Here is a 17036-nt window from a genome sequence, read left to right on the forward strand (position 1 = left end):
TACACTTTTTTCCTTTCTTAAAATGTGCATACATTTTTTTTTTGGCACCATCTGTATGTATCTAATTATAGTTGACTTTCAGTGTTATTATACTTCAGCTTCCTGTGTACAGCACAGTGGCCACTATGTATTTATTCAAATGCCTATCTCCCTTCCTAATTATTAATCTCTATTAATTTCTTTCTTATGGCTGTAGTCCCAGACTCTACATAATACCTGGCTCACATTAAATAAGTGTTTAATGAATGAATGGATGGATGATTCATGTGGAACCTACTGTATACTAGATATGGTTCTAGTTACAGAGATAAGAAGATGATTACTGTCCTATCATCACTCATGGTCTAGCACTGAAATTCCTCTTAAAACAGATAAACTAGCTTACTTCTTGGCATTAAGCTATTAACAGGCATGTACAAATCGTTTTCCATTTATCTTATTTCATTTTTATAGGCTAATTTGATTTGGGGGAATCAGCCTGTTCCAGTCTCAGTCACTCTGGGGCTGTGGGAGTGTCCTCCAGGGATGTTCTATTCGACTGAAACTTCCAACACACTCATGCAGGAGCAAGAGTGTGTTTGGGCTCATTGAATGTGCACTGAGCCAGGAATTAGTTGTAAAGTGACTTTTAGTGTGGAAAAGAAACATAAGTGTTAGAATCAATTACTCAGATATAAAGAAATTATCCTCTGCAAGGTTCATTTTATTTTATTTTTTATATAGAAGGAAAGAAAGGAAGAATGAAAAGAAGGGAGGGAGGAATTGATGGAGGGAAAAAAGGAAAGGGCAAGAGGGATAGAAAGAAGGTGTTCATAAATTCTAGTCCCAAAGTTATATGTTTGTGTTGTTTTAAATAAGAATAGTAGCGTTTTCATTCAATAATAATTATTAGTAACATCTAATCAGTATGAGACTCTGTTAAATGTTTTATTAATTTATTTAATCCCAATAATAATTTTATGAGGTAGGTTCTATTATATTAGTCTAACTTTACAGAAAAGGAAACTGAAACACAGGAAGTTCACGTAGGAAATTTATACTTTTGACTATCTCTCCTTTACTGCTCATACAAAATGCTTCTGACACTTTTGATCACTGAATGTCTGGAGGTTTTTCCCATATTAAAGAATTCTGTGATACTAACTGGGTGTCCTACAGGTTCATTCAATTCTGACACTGTCTACCTGGAGATAGGATCAAATCTCACAGGTTAAGAGCTCAGTCCCATAGGATTGCCCCTTCTCTCCCATTCCTCCTTCCTCCCATGCACCCCCCCACACACTTCAGATGCCAATCACTTCACCCCCCACCCCACCCACATTTCAGATGCCAATCACTTCAACCCCCACCCCACCCACACACACTTCAGATGCCAATCACAAGTCCAGGTTGTCATCCATGTTTCTGACCTACTGGCTATAGATTGAGGTTCCCACAACCCCATCCTTGGGTTCAATTAATTTGCTAGATCGACTCACAGAACTCAGGAAAACAATGTCCTTATTAGATTACTAGTTTATTATAAAAGGGTATGATAAAGAATACAGATGAACATCCTGATGGAAGAGATACATAGGGCAAAGTGTGTGGGAAGGGCTGTGGAGCTTCCATACTCTCTCCTGGCACCTCCACATGTTCACCGACTTGGAAGCTGCCCCACCTGAACTCCTTACTTTTGGGATTTTAGTGGAGGCTTCATCACATAGGCGTGATCAATTATTAACTCTATTTCCAGCCCCTCTCCCCTCTCTGGAGATTGGGGTGGGACCGAAAATTCCAAACTTTTAATCATGGCTTCGTCTTTCTGGAGCCATATCCAGGAACCATCCAGCAGCCAACCAAGTCACCTCATTAGAACTAAAGACACTCCTATCACCCAGGACATTCTAATAAATTTAGGAACCAGTGTGTGTGTGTGTGTATATATATATATATATATATATATATATATATATATATATATATATATATATATTTTCACAACCCACCTCTTTGTCTCTGGCCATAGTCCCCTTAGGGCAAAGTGAAGTACAACTCAAAAGATATTGGCACATGGTAAAAATCCCATTCAGTCATTAATAATTAGTCCAGTCCATCACGTCATGTAAAAATGTCTCCCTGGGCAAGACCACTCAGGTTTGCAGACGTCCATTTGATCTTGCCAGGTTCCAAAAAACAAGAGTGATCTTGGCAAACATGTCTTCACCCTTTCAGGCCTCTGTTATAATTGAGCTAAGAGACAATGTCACCTCTTGCTCTGAGCCTTTTTTGAGGTGGTAATGTAATAGTGGATTCCCCTCTTTACATACCCATTTTATCAATCTTTTGCTTTCAGCTACTATTCCTTCTATTCTCATTTATATCAAAATTCTTCCAACTTTGGAAGGGCCATTAGGTTGGCCACTGTGCTGGCCTAGATTGCAGGCAGCAATACTAATCTGGAAACTAGTCCACTGTCCTTCAGACGTGGTAAGGTTGCACAGGAACAATGGGCAAGTTTTACCACCAGACAATATAGCCACTTTCCCGGTTAGCCCCTGTTATACCAGATGGGACGAACGCACATCCTGCCCCATCAGGCCCCTAAGAATTCTGGGTTTAAAAACATAAGGGTTTAAAAACATAGTTACAGTTTCTTCCTTAGGAATCATCCCTGTTTCCAGCACTTGTAGTTGCAGCCCTGGTCCTGTGACCACTCTGTCAAGTAGGGGGACAAATAAAAGTGATGTGAAGTGGGAAATAAATTTAAAAAAAAAAGTATAGTCATTATGTTAGCAATTTCTCCTCTTACAAAGAATTGCATAATCATACCAGTATCCCAAGTGTATGGGAATTTACCAAAGTTATAAAGCTGGGAGAGACTAGAGTCCTGGGTTTTGACTTACCTGATCCTTTCCCATATAAGTATGTAAAAGCAACTGAGAGAGTGTGAAATTTTCTCTCCATTCATATTCATGCTAGAAACCATCTTTCCAATCTCCATGGTACTATGAGTCATTATAATAATTACTATTTAATAGTAGACAGAGCTTCTTTTTACTCTGTCATAATAAATAGAGGTTTACTAGTCACTGGTAGTTCCCAGTGTCTAGAAGAGAGCATATGATTGGTTAGGCTGGGTCTGGTGACTACCTGATCCAATCAAATATGACGAGTGATTGGGGAGTCACCTGGTATAACCTGGTTGGTCTAGGGATAATTTTCAGTAGGAGCTGGGAAAGCACCTACTGCAGAATGGCTGGCAAAATGCCCTAAGACATGTCTGCAGAGCATACAGAATGTTTTGTCACATTTACTTTTTGAGTTTTGAAGCTAGACATAACAACAGAGTTAAATAAAAGAAATCACCATGTTTTATGGTTATTTATGAAAAGGACCTCTGATAAATAAAGCTCACTCAGATACTTCACACTTACAACTCATGAAAAAAGCGATGTTGAAAAAAATAAAGGCGATCCCCATGTCAGGGGAGCAACAATAACAATAACAACAACAAAAAAGCCTCATTTTTCTCAGAGAAGCAAATCTGCAGAGACGAAGTGAGAGACTGGGGCAAGAGATAATACTTCTGTCAGAGGAGAGAAGACTTTCCCTGTTCCTCTGGGGAATGGGGTGTGAGAAGAATTTAGAAGTGTCTCCCCATTTCCTTGTATAGCCTCCTTCTTTTGGAGTGTCAGAATTTAGATCCATTTAAAAGGATTTCTTGAGAAGAAGCTTCTTATGCCATGCAGGGCCGGCCATTTCTTCTCTCTTTCTCTCCCCCCCCTGCCCTCTCTCTCTCTTTTTCTCTTTATCTCTTGCCTTTGTAAATGAACAAAGTCACCACTTGTCCCACACAGGGTGCAAAGAGAGGTTTGGTGTGGGTTTTCCTGTTCATTCAGGCTGTGTTTTCAGCTGGTTCTAAGTGAAATCTGTAGAAACCACACAGCGGGAATTCTTTGCTTGGGGCACGGGGTGGGGAGGGAACTTTGAAAAACCTATTGAAACTCTGAGAGCTGTTGGGTAGAAACTGTTCTTTTGAGACTTCCTCACAGGCAGTACAGGGAAATAAACACACACAGGAAGTCATTTAGCCTCTTTGTGAACTTCATGTTGACATTTGCTTACCAAAAAGTTCATTGTGGGGACTTTAAAAAAGTAGATATATGAGGGTGCATGTGTATGTGTGCATAGCTATGTGTGTGTGTGTGTCTATGCACATGTATATGTGTGTGTATATGTAAACGTTTTCTGATTCTCCCATATCACAACGTTTGTAATATGATACTGAAAATAAAATCAACAACCGGAACCAAAAGAATAACACAAAATATAGATGTGGCTACCTTTGATAACACAGCATTTGCAAGAGTAGAAGCTAGATATATTTCGAATCAAAGCTTTAACAATCTACTGATTGGCCTTTCTGGAATGTACTTTGTCGTGTTTTACACTAGCTGTTTGACTATTTATGTGCAATGTTTGGTTCATGCTTTTCATCCTTACTGATATGATTCTTACTTTAGAACTGAAACAATGTTAAAACCTTCAGTGAAGGATCACTGAATCCCTAACATCAATTGGAAATGCTGATTTTAAAAGCCTAAGGAGAAGAATAGTAAATACACTTTACAAGTGAAAATGAAGGTACATGGAGAAAGAGAAAGAATACCAATGTCCAGAAAGAAACCACTTGGTTGTTAAGAAGAGAAATCCACTCAAAGGAGTGAAGGCAAAGGACAAGTGAGTCCCTGGAATGGTTCACAGGATCCCTGTGAGACATGTTACAGCCTTATGGGAACCTGGAAGCCCTTGGCCTCTCTCCCTTTGTACCACATAGTCTCTCAACTCTGCTTCTTTCAACATGTCTGCTCCTTTCACTTTGCATAGTCAGTGGTCATTAAATTGCAAGTTCTATTCAAGATCACCTAAGCAGGAAAGAAGGATTTACTATCTGATTGCAGGATATTTCATGGAACTCAGGGTCGGGAGTACAGCCAGGTGTTGCAAAAGACTGGAGCCAAAAACTATAAAAGTCATCCAGAACTGAAACGTTCCTTCTATCTCCTGCAAGCAAGAGTGTTTCTTGTCTCTGTTACTGTGTATACTTTCTTTTTTTCCTCTCTCCTCTCACTTTTACTCTTACTCCCCCCATCTCTTCCCAGATGGGCTTTATTTGTTTCTACTATCATGCAACCAAACCTCACTTCTTCCTTTACATCACTTCTTAGTTCAAGTGCTCAGTGGGGATTTATGAGTCATTGAATGGCAATTCCATATTTCTAGGAGAAATCATCTGATTGGCCCAGGTTGGGTCAGGTGACTACCTAGTTCAATCAAACTCAGGCTGGGGAGGTAACCTTGAGTAACCGGGTCTATATAGGCATATTCGGTGTCAGCTTGAGCTGTGGGAAGATTAGCTGAGCTGCTAAACTGGTAAAACACGTTGTTGTAGTACAACAATTATCATAGGACTTTCTGCTCTGTTAGTACATGGAGTATGTTCCATATATTTTAATAGCATTTACTATAAAGGGTATAAATTCTTCTTAAGACTAACTTTAGCGGAATGCTAAGGTTACCATTAGAATGTACTTAATTTCAGTGTAAATTTATTGACTGTATTTCTAGAATTATCTTGCATTTGCTTCCTGCTGAGAAGGATTGACTGAAGGAAAGTGGACAGCTTTTAAAGGAGAAGAATGTGGGCAGTTTGGGTTGGCTGCAGTATTATCACTGATAATTGAACTTGATTTAACTTTCGTGCATTATCACATGACAGTGATATTGTCAACAGGGAAAGGTGGTATTATTCCATAACCACGAATGATGCTCGGGCCTTCATCTAGCAATTTTGTGCTCTTTTGAATCACTGACTTTCTCTATGTATTTATATGAATGTATCCCCATAATGGTTTCTCTCTGAATCTCTCTTTCAGAGTGGAGTATGGTTTCTCTCTGAATCTCTCTTTCAGAGTGGAGTATAGGGTTCATTCCTAAACCTTATTCTTTGGAGGTGATAAATTGTTAATCCCATAATCCACCCTTAGTTCTGCATGTGTTGAATCTTTAATCCTCAGCTCTGTGTCCTTACTATCTGTGTGTCCTTAGACAAGTTGCCTGAATTCTGTACATCCCTGTTTCTTCAGTAAAATGTGGATAACAACAGTTATGTCGTTTGACCTGGGAGTTCAGAGAGACAACGCATGAAAGACACATAACAGCAAATATTCTATAAACATCATTATTATGAGTACTACCATTGTACTTCTCTCAGAGACATGGAGAAGTGGTTATAGTATAATAGCTGCTTCTGGTGATATCACATTCCCCCCAACCTCATCTCTGCCTTAGCTCTGATTTCAACTGCAATTAGGATGGATGGTTCTTACTCATGAAGCAGTGATAGTATTCTATCTGAGTTTACCTGTGTGGCTTTGCACTTTCTGCCCCAGGGCTTCCTTTGATGCCAAGAGAACTCATCCTCCCATGTCCACACACAGCTGGGAAGTGCTGAGGGTGATGGTTTTCTAGAGGACAACCCTTACCCAGTGGGTGACAGAAGCCAATCCACAAATACTTCAGCATCCCATCTTTTAGTAGACAATTCTGGATGACATTTTAAATACTTCTCAGAGGTCTCAGCAGAAGTCACTGCTTTTTACCTTATAGCATAGATTCCAATAATGCACATTAATATTGATTTTGCCTTCATTTTCTGATTGAGTCTCACTGTTCCTTCCCTCCTGATTTTTGTAATTACTCCCGCCCAACTCTCCCCACTAAGCCCCAAACCCATCCTTGTCTCACAATCTGTTTTAGAGAGATTCCAAACTAAGACAGTGAAATAGAGTAGTTGAGAACAGGGAATATGGAGTCCTCTGTCTGGGTTGGAATCACCTCACCTGCTTAATAGTAGTTATGTGTCCTTACATTTTGTTACCTCATTTGGTATTTCTTCAGTTTCCTCTCCTATAAAACATAGATAATAATAGTAACTTCTTCATAATATTTTATAAGTAATATATGAGTCATCACAGTATAAATAAAAACACTTAGAACAATGTCTGATAGGTAGAAAGTTGCATGTAAGTGTTATGTCTTAATAGCCTCTTGTAGCACTTATTCAATTGTGTCTAGAAATCTTAGCATTTGTTATTCCTTCCTTTGCCATTGCCCTTTTTTTCGTAGTACAACTTTCTTCTGCCCCTTCCTTTATCTTCCTTTTGTTTGCTAGTGCTGACTAAGGAGAGAAAACAGCAAGTGTTCCCTGGAGATTTGTAATTTCTGGGAGCATATAAGAGGGCCCTTGTTATGTGCTATGCTCTATTTTTTCTTGCTCCAACCGTCCTGCCTCCTGATCGGTTGGCAGATACCAGATGATGCTGCCAGCTCTTGGTTATTCAGAGACTCTTTATCCAGACTCTGCTCTTCTCTCTGGCTGCCTGCCTTTTGGCTGTTAGATGCTGTCTGGCATTGCTTTCAGAGGGCGCGCCAAGGAGGGAAAAGATAGCAGAACTCAGATTAGCTAATTATGGGGTCTAGGAAATTAGGACTTTTGGATCATTGCACTTCAGTTTTCTGAGCCATCTCTATCCTCCATTACCATGAAAAATTCAGAATCAGCCTTTTGCAAAGGCGGTATATTTTTCTTTGAATGAGATATAATTAAGAGGTAATAAAATGCACCAATCTCAAGTGTTCAGTTTGATGAGTTTGGCAAATGTATGCATTCTTGTAATGACCATCCAAATAAGATGATTTCCATCACCCTAGAAAATTGCCTTATTTCCTTTTCTAATCAATTCCCTACAACCCCTCCCAGCAACCATTTTCTGATATATATATATATATTTCCCCCCTCATCATGCACTGTGTATAAATGAAATCACTCATATCTATTTTTCTGTTCCTGATTTTCTTTTATTTAGCATGATCTTGGGATTCATCCTGTGTATATCAGAAGTTTTATAATAGTATGTTTGTGTAAATATATTTTCTTTTAGGTAAATAACTAGGGGTGGTATTTCTGGGTCATAGGTGAAAGTATGTTTAATTTTTTAAGGCACTACCAAGCAGAAGTCATACCACTTTACCCTGCCATTTACAATGTATGAGAGTTCCAGGTCCTCAGTAACCTCATCGTCATTTAGTACTGTCAGTCTTTTTAGTTTTAACTATTCTAGTAGGTGTGAACCTCATTATAGCTTTATTTTATATTGTCCTGATGACTACTGACTTTGGGCATCTTTTTACTGTGCTTATCAACCATCCCGATTATCTTTTTTTGGTGCATATATCTTTGGTGCAATAACTTCTTTGTCTTTTCAAGTCCTTAATGGTAGTATAGTCAAGCCAATTTAACTATTTTGATTCCCTGCTCTCAATTATGCAAAAGGAAAATGTGAGCATCTGGGGTCCCATGGCAGATACAAAGTAATTCAAGGAGTCATCATTTAGTAGCAGATACTCTGCACATACTTTCTTGGCACTTTCTCAGGACATGTCAACAATGTCCTGGGGCTCACTATGTGAGAACTTCCTTTTTGCCTGTAGTATGGCAAGTTAGTAATGCCAGGGAATTAATGCCTCCAGAAGCAGCTCTTAACCAATGATGGAAGGGAATCAGAAGTTAAATACCCCTGCTTCCTTGCACTTTGAGTAGAGTAGCTCTGAAGCATGTTCTACACTATCCAATAGCTCCCGACCCCCAACCCCAGTGGAATTGAATTTTAGTTCTCCACAATCATAACTTATTCAATGATGCAAACTTATTAGCTCTTCCTTTCTCTGTCACATTTTCTGTTCTCTTCCTCATTTTCTGTAGGATCACTCCCAAAATGAATTACTTGTACTCAAATTCTTGCATTATGATCTTCTTCTGGAAAAACACAGCTGAGATGCTTATCCCTAAAGATGCATGTTGGGAGATAAGTGTTATGAGAAAGACTAATTAAGAGATTGATGAGTTATGCTGATGAAGTTATGGCATTGATTTCCTGGATAGGCATGCAAACGGTGAAAGGACCAGATGAATATCGCAGAAAATCAGTAATGTCAGTGTCTAGTAGAAGCAAAAATTCCTATGGGCTGGTGGCTGTGGGTCATAATAGTTTTTCTAGAAATGATAGAGTCTGGTAGGGATATTGAAGTCTGAACTGAGAGGAGGAGTGGACATCTAGGAAGTAGATGGGCTGTGACAATGTCATGGACGTACACTTCATTTGGAGTCTTTCTGGGGGTTGATGTTATATGGAAAGGAACCACAATAACAAGAAAAATAAGCCTTGAATTGTTGGTTAGGATCAAATTAGAAAGATTCTAAAATGAAAGACTAGGACGGTTGGACATTTTCTCAGAGATAGTGGAGAGCCATGGAACATATTTCAGCAGGGAGTAACCCAGTGTGAGCAGGTTTCTAGAAAAGTTAATGTAGTATCGTTGTGAAGGATCCATCAAGGGTTAAGGTAGAAGGTAGTTTAGGTGACTGATGTAAACTGATAAAATCCTAAAGATGGGTAGTGGTAATGGGAATGGAAAGGACAACATCAATTCAAGAACTATTAAAAAGAGTAAATAGGATTTGGTAAAAGTGATACTGGAAATTTGGAGGACAAATACATGAGTCAAAGTTGATCTAAAGCTTCAAGGCAGTTGGTTTTTCAAAATATTGCCATAATACTATCAGAAATAAATAAATTATAGGGAGATGCAATTTTATAGTAAAACAATTCATTTAATTTTATACATAATAATTTAAGCTTTGGTTCCATTTGTGGTGAATGCTTGTTATACATCCACGTCCTGCAGATATTTTAAGATCTGGGACTAGAAGTTAGGGGTCTGTACTGTTTAATTACATCTGACAGTCATCTTCTTGGAAGTGATACTTAAAGCTTTGGCCGTAAATAACACCAGGAAGGAAAGTGAAAAGAGTAAACTTTCAGAAAAAAAAGTGGGGAAAAAAAAAACAAAAAAAACAGAAAAACAAAACAATTCCTTGTGCAATTGCCAAAAAAAAAAAAAAAGATGAAATGTCTAGGAAAAAACTTAACAAAGGATGTGAAGGATCTATACACTGAAAACTATAAGCCATTATTAAAATCCATTGAAGAAGATAAAGGGAATGGAAAGACATTCCGTGTTCATGGATTGGAAGAATCAACCTAGTTAAAATGACCATGTTACCCAAAACCATATAAGATTTAATGCAATCCCAATCAAGATCCCAAAGGCATGTTTTAAGGAACTAGAACAACAACAACAAAAAGTCATCAGATTTGTATAGCAACACAAAAGACCCTGCACAGCCAAAGCACTCCTGAGAAAAAAGAATAAAGTTGGAGGTATCACATTCCCTGACTTCAAATTATACTACAAAGTGACAATAATCAAAACTGTATGGTATTGGCAGAAAAAAGACTCACAGACTAAAGGAACAGAATTGAGAGCCCTGAAATAACCCACATGTATATGGGCAAATCATTTTTGACAAAAGAGCCAGAAACACAATGGAGAAAAGAAGGCCTCTTCAATAAATGGTCTTGGGAAAATTGAAAAGCCACATACAAAAGAATGAAACTAGACTGCTGTTTGTCACCATACATAAATATTAACTCAAATTGGATCAAAGACCTAAACATAAGACCAGAAACCATAAAATATATAGTAGAAAACATAGGTACTAAATTTATGGACCTTGCTCTTAGAGAGGATTTTATGTCTTTGACCTCAAAGTCAAGAGAAGTAAGAGCAAAAATAAATGAATGAGACTACATCAAACCAAAAAGCTTCTGCACAGCAAAAGAAACCATCAACTAAACAAAGAGGCAACCGACCAAATAGGAGAAGATATTTGCAAACAATACCTTCATAATGGGCTAATATCCAAAATATATAAAGAACTCATACAACTCGACAATAAAACAAACAATCCAATTCAAAAATGATCAGAGGACCTAAATAGACATTTCTCCAGGTAAGACATACTATCAATAAATATATGAAAGGGTGCTCAACTTCACAAGCTATTAGGGAGATGCGAATCAAAACGGCAATGAGATACCACCTCACACCTTTTAGAATGGCTCTTATCAACAAGACAAGTAATAACAAGTGTTGGAGAGGCTGTGGAGAAAAAGAAACCTTGATACACTGCTAGTGGGAATAAAATATACCGAGTCACTGTGGAAAACATTATGGAGGTTCCTCAAAAAATCAAGACTAGTGTTACCACATGACCTAGCAATCCCTCTTCTACTTATCTACCTCCCAACATTGAAAACATTTATTCGTAAAGATATATGTACTCCTATGTTCATTGCAGCATTATTCACAGTGGCCAAGACATGGAAACAAAGTGTCCTTTGAAAGATGATCAGATAAAGAAGATATGGTCTATATATACATGGAATAATCCTCAGCTCTAACAAAAGATGAAATACTGCCATTTGCAACAACATGGATAGACCTTGAAAATATGCTAAGCAAAATAAGTCAGATGGAAAAAGTCGAGGACCATATAATTTCACTCATATGTGGGATATAAAACTGATAGCAACACACGAACAAGACCAACAAAAACTCACAGACACAGACAATAGTATGGAGATTACCAGAGGGGGGGTGGGAGGGGTAGAAAAGGGTAGAGGAGGTCAAATATATAGTACCAGGAAGAGATTTGACTTTGGGTGGTGAACAAACAATGTGATATACAAACAATGTATTATAGAACTGTACACCTGGCAAAAGACCTCATTTAGGGAGAACAAAAAGGAAGACAAGCAAGTATGTGAGATCAGAAGGTGTTGTGTTGTCAGGAGAGTCAGGGAGTCAAAGAGAAAGATTATTGAATGATGAGAGTATAAACACTGTTAGAGGCTTCAGAGGTCAAGGAGGATGAAAACTCCTTGAGCTACGGAAAAGGCAATACATGATCTTGACCTCATTAGACTCAGCCTGGTTGGAGAGCTGAAATTTACATATATAAGAAACAATACAAAACAACATAATAGCTGCACTATGAGCACTACATAAGAGCAGGAAGGCAAAGGGTCAGCATAAGCTGGAGGCATCAGGAATGGGACCCAGTAAGAGGTGCAACTTGAGCATGAATTTTGCAAAAAAAAAAAAAAAGAAAAAAAAAGGAAGAGAAAGGAATTTGCATGAGGAAGACCACCCTGAATAAAATCATTAAGGAAGCTTTTTGGGAACATAATTAAACTAAGAAATGAGGTTATTTACAATCTTACTTATGCATGCACTGCCTGCTTTTTCAAGAATTTTAAGCTCCCTGAACTAATCTAAATGTGAAAACAGATAAACAACCGGACCATGTCTAGTCTTGAAAAAGTTGCCTATAGCATGTACTGAACTAGTAAGAGTGATTAATTTTAGTGACCATAGATGCAGAGCAGAAAATGAGACACTTTGGGGGCCAAAGATAGTTTTGTGGGCAGGCTTATTTAGTCTGTGAAGTGCTGTGTATCTGTTACAAATACCAGGGTGTTTTTTTTTTTTTTTTTAATATAATACTACTGAGCTTCCATACTTAGAACCAAACACAAATACCCTAATGTTATAAAAGTTCACTATTACTTTTCCAACACAGGTTTGTCCTGGGGGAGAATGCAGTAGTGTATACCATTGTATTTCTGCACCTGTACATCTCATGGAACTATTGAACCCTTGAATGGCACACATAGTTAGGGTGATGGGCAGAGAAGTCAAATAAATTTGTCTACCTTAACAAGGCTTTGTTCTCCAGTTTTGGGTTTAAATTGTTTACCAGTAAATCACTGATTTATGTTTTCTTTTCCTTCCCACATATTTTGAGACTATTGTGAAAGAAACAGCTCTGCCTAGTGCCTTTGAATTACTGAGTTCCTTACTTTCCTTTGGTAACTCTAAGATGCCCAAATCTGTCTTCATAAAAGTTGTTCCTCTAAGTTTCTAATGGTATAGAATCTAGCTCAATGGGAAACACAATATCAGATAAAAGTTTCTTCCCCACTAAGTTTCCTGAATATAATGGCAATGAGATTAGCACATTTTCCCAGTGATTGAGTTGGCATGTGTCCATAGATTTATAAATAGAATTTATTGTGAAAGTTACTCTGCTACTTGGGTAAGTAGCTATTGCGATTTGATGATAGAAAGTGTTCTCTGAAAAGAAACTATTATATGCCTTATATGTCATGGCCATCTGAGGACAAAGAAGGACAAAAGATACAAGTGAGTTTTGTTTTTAGTTCCTTCTACCCTATATGCAATTATGAGCAAGCAGATATATTTAACATTTGGCAAATTGATGGATATTTCCCTATTCCTCTATTTTTAATTATATTGGTAGAGCCAACTGGGAGTAAACGACAATTTCAAATCCGTCATTTTACTGTCTTTAGGTACTGGAAGGGTGACATGTTGGGATATGTTCAGATTTCTGCTGATGTCTTCTATAGGAGAGTGATAGTCTCATGAAACTTAAAGACCATTGAGTGTCAAGAACTAATCTGTACCTCAAGCCAATCCTCATAAACTGATCGTTGTTTACTGCATTCAGATGAGGCTAATGATGAATTTTTAAGATGAACACTGTGATGAAAAGAAATTTATGTGATTGAAAATATCACTGTTGCTGTCACCGCTACAACATATCTCATTTCTGAAGGATGGAGTTGCATGTTGCACCTAGAAAAAAACAACAAAAAAAAATCAACAGAAAACTTGTTTTCAATAAGATCAGTTTCAGTGAGCCTTTGTGCTTTGTGATCCAGTCAGAATTCTAACAGTGAGAAAACACTTTTATCCTAATCAGAACAATATTTAATGTCTCTTCTTAAGATATCAGCCATTTCCCTTAGCCAGCTGAGTTTGGTGCCATGATCATTCATGAGAACGCATGTTGATATATGTATATAGGGTTTTATGCACATTTGTCTTTTACATTGCCTTCCTTTCTTCTTGACAGTCTAGCTCCACAGTGAGAGCCTATCAAACAAGTAAGTCAAGAGTGACAATGAGCCCTGGCTTCAGCTCCCAGTGGAACAGCAGCCAACCAGCCTGGAATACATACTCCTTTCCAAGAGCAAGCTTGCACTACCAGTCCCATGCCAGCTACACCTACTGTACTGGACACCCTGCTGTAAGTACCCCATTTTTCCATATTTACTAATTTGGATGCTTTATCCAGGTACAACTTTGAGTCCAGAGTTGGTATCTCTCTATTAATTGGGCAATTTTCCCAATGCTGTAACTCTTCTAAGGCAAGAATATGCTGCTCTTGAGTAACAGAGATGAGCAGTGGAGAATGTCTTATGTGTTTAGATGATCTTTGCTGAAAATTGTAAAGTTATCTCTAGGTGAAATAGGTTGGCAGGATTTTCAGAATGGTGTTGATGTGGAGGCTGTTTTGTTTGTATGTATGTCTCTGGTTTTATTTTCTGGCATCCTCTTGGCTGTTGCTTATGGATTTATTTGGTTGCTTTTGCACTGAGAGAGGGCGTCTTTCAAAATAGCACAGATGAGTCCATGGAACCTGTACGTCCCCAATTTCATCAGTGACTTTGTTGCTATAGTTAAACAGAAATTAACATATACGTATAAATTCATCAGTAGGGTGTTTTCCAGATGCTGCTACAAAGAACTCTGGGCAAAAGGGCAAAAGAAATAAACTTTAGTAGGAAGAAATAAACTCATGAAATTTGAAAACCTTTTAGGATAGGGAACCCATTTTGACCATCATGTTTTTTCCTGTGTCCCAGTAAGATAACTAAGATTTTTGTTATTTTTAAATTATGCTAGCACACTTGAAAAAGAGCATAATGAATGTTGATCTGGAAGACTTCTGTTTACTGCTGAAAATCCAAACCTAAGTCCTTTGAAAGTGAGACATGCATGTGTCTGGTAGTAACTCCTCCCATTGCCAGTAATTGTAGACGTGGATTCTTCAGCCATTTACAAGGCTCGTGTGTACTTCTGTACTTTGGCTATCCTGTTTGCATTTCAAGGTTATAGAATCATACAGTGTCCTGAGTGTCTAAATTGAGAGAATATATCTCCAACATTACGTCATAAAGACACGTAAAAGAAGACTCAAGAAATCCTCTCAGAATGTAAATTAGTATAACTCTGTTAAAAGGTGATTTGGAAATAAGTGTCAGAGTTTTAAATGGCACATACCTTTGACTCGATAATTAAACGTTTGGCACTTAATTGGACATGTGCAAAGATGTATGTGCAACAACAATGTTAGCACCATTTTGAAATTACTTGGAAAAAGAACCTAAATAACCTTGTTTGTTTCATTCATCCATTCTTTCAACAACAATTTATTAAGTATTATTATGCATTTATTATATTCCAGCATTTTTCTCAGTGAAAGAGTCATAGGAGCGAACAAAACCAAGTGTTGCTCTCACAGAGCTTCCATTCTAGGGAACAGGGAAGCTAGGAATGACATAAATAAATAGATGGATGAATAAAAAGTAGCACACAGACCAGAAAAATACCCAGTAGTGTTAAATGTTACATAGAGACTCAAACTAGGGTGAGATGATGGAGAATGATAGGGTGGCTATTTGAGTTGTATGGCCAGCCAAGTCCTCACCCTGGAGGCCAGCATTTAGCTGAGATATGAATTAAATGAGAAATAATGATGCAGACTTCAGGAGGAAGAGCATTCCAAGCAGAGGAAACAGTGGGAAGGAGTTGAAGCAGGCATGAACCTGCTCTCACGAACCATCACATAGAGAGCAAGCCAGTGTGCCTGGAGCTTAATTGTAGAAGAACAGAGGGAAATAAGGTCAGAAAGGCAGGGGCCAGAGTATGTAGCACTTTGTAATCCAGAGTTAGGAGTTTGGATTTTACTTAAGTACGATGGGAAACCAATGGAGTATTTTAAGCAAGAAAATTATATGACATGATTTAATGTTTTTAGGACTCACTCTGGCTGCGAAGTGAAGAATTTCTGGTAGAGGAACAAGAAGGAAATCTGGGAGTAAAATTAGGAGAGTATTATACACACACGTGAACACAGGCATGTAGGTGTGTGCAGTTACTTCTGTAGAATGGAACTGAAGTTCTGCAGGAAGAGGAAGACTAACTTTTTCTGTATATCCTTTGGTCTGTCTGAGATTCAAAATATATGAAACTTATTTTCATGATAACAGAAAAAACAAGTTGCGTGTATTTTGAATAAAATTTTCTGTAGTAACTAGTTCCATGTCTAAAATGTCTCATTGACCTTTTCCTTCTGTCATTGTTGGTCAAGCTAGATTATGACAAATTATAATTTAACAAAATATTTTAATTCTTATTCTTATTGACCTGAAGGCCATCTGAAAGTAGCTGACAGTTCTTGAGCACTTAACGTTTTCCAAGCTCTGTACCAAGCATGTTTGTGTGTATTATGTATGTAGTAAATTTGATCCCGGATGGGAATCCATGTATGCAGAAGGCTGACTTAAATTATAAGCAGATTTTACTATATGGGTGGTTTAGCACCCCTAATTCTCGAGTTGTATATTCAAAATAGCCCTAGGAAGTAGGCACTAGTATTATCATCATTTTAAAAATAAGTGAAATGGAGCTCAGAAAAATTAAATATGTTTCCCAATGTTACAGCTAACAGTGGGGCCTGAGATTCAAACATTGGCTGTCTAGCCTCCCACCAATATTTTATACATTGTATTATACTGCTTCTTGTCACTGAGTCTGTGTCTTTATTTACATACTGAGGACAATGATTGTACCCCAGAGAGAACTCTTTGTAATCATTTCACTTAAATGTGAGCATTACTCCTTAGAGAAGTATTTATGTGATACTCAGTTTTACCAACTTCAGATATAATTGGTCTGAGAAAAACATTATGTGTTGACATTGTCCCATCAAATTCTGTAGTGCTAAAAACAATCCATAAGAAGGTTTTCTATTTATATACCAACACATAAAATAGGCTGGAGTCAATCCACATGCAAGTACATGAAGAAGGAGTAAAGGAATACCAGTAGTCTAGGATTTTGTGATTCTAGGTATAAGAGTAAAAATACATCCAGGA

At 37.8% G+C, this 17036-nt stretch overlaps 1 protein-coding gene across 10 annotated transcripts in view; it reads left to right on the forward strand.

Moving 5' to 3' along the window:
• RBMS3 (RNA binding motif single stranded interacting protein 3) overlaps positions 1 to 17036 on the forward strand; it is a gene marked incomplete at its 3' end in the record, with an annotated part of 1241782 nt that overhangs the window by 496221 nt on the left and 728525 nt on the right. For all 10 annotated transcript variants that reach the window (XM_081071716.1, XM_081071717.1, XM_081071703.1 and 7 more), the window contains exon 4: positions 13949 to 14122. In XM_081071716.1, the coding sequence (XP_080927842.1) occupies positions 13949 to 14122 (174 nt within the window). The remainder of the gene's footprint in view (positions 1 to 13948; positions 14123 to 17036) is intronic.

Source organism: Rhinolophus hipposideros (assembly GCF_964194185.1).
Source record: "Rhinolophus hipposideros genome assembly, chromosome: 14".
In the NCBI taxonomy this organism is placed as follows: domain Eukaryota; kingdom Metazoa; phylum Chordata; class Mammalia; order Chiroptera; family Rhinolophidae; genus Rhinolophus; species Rhinolophus hipposideros.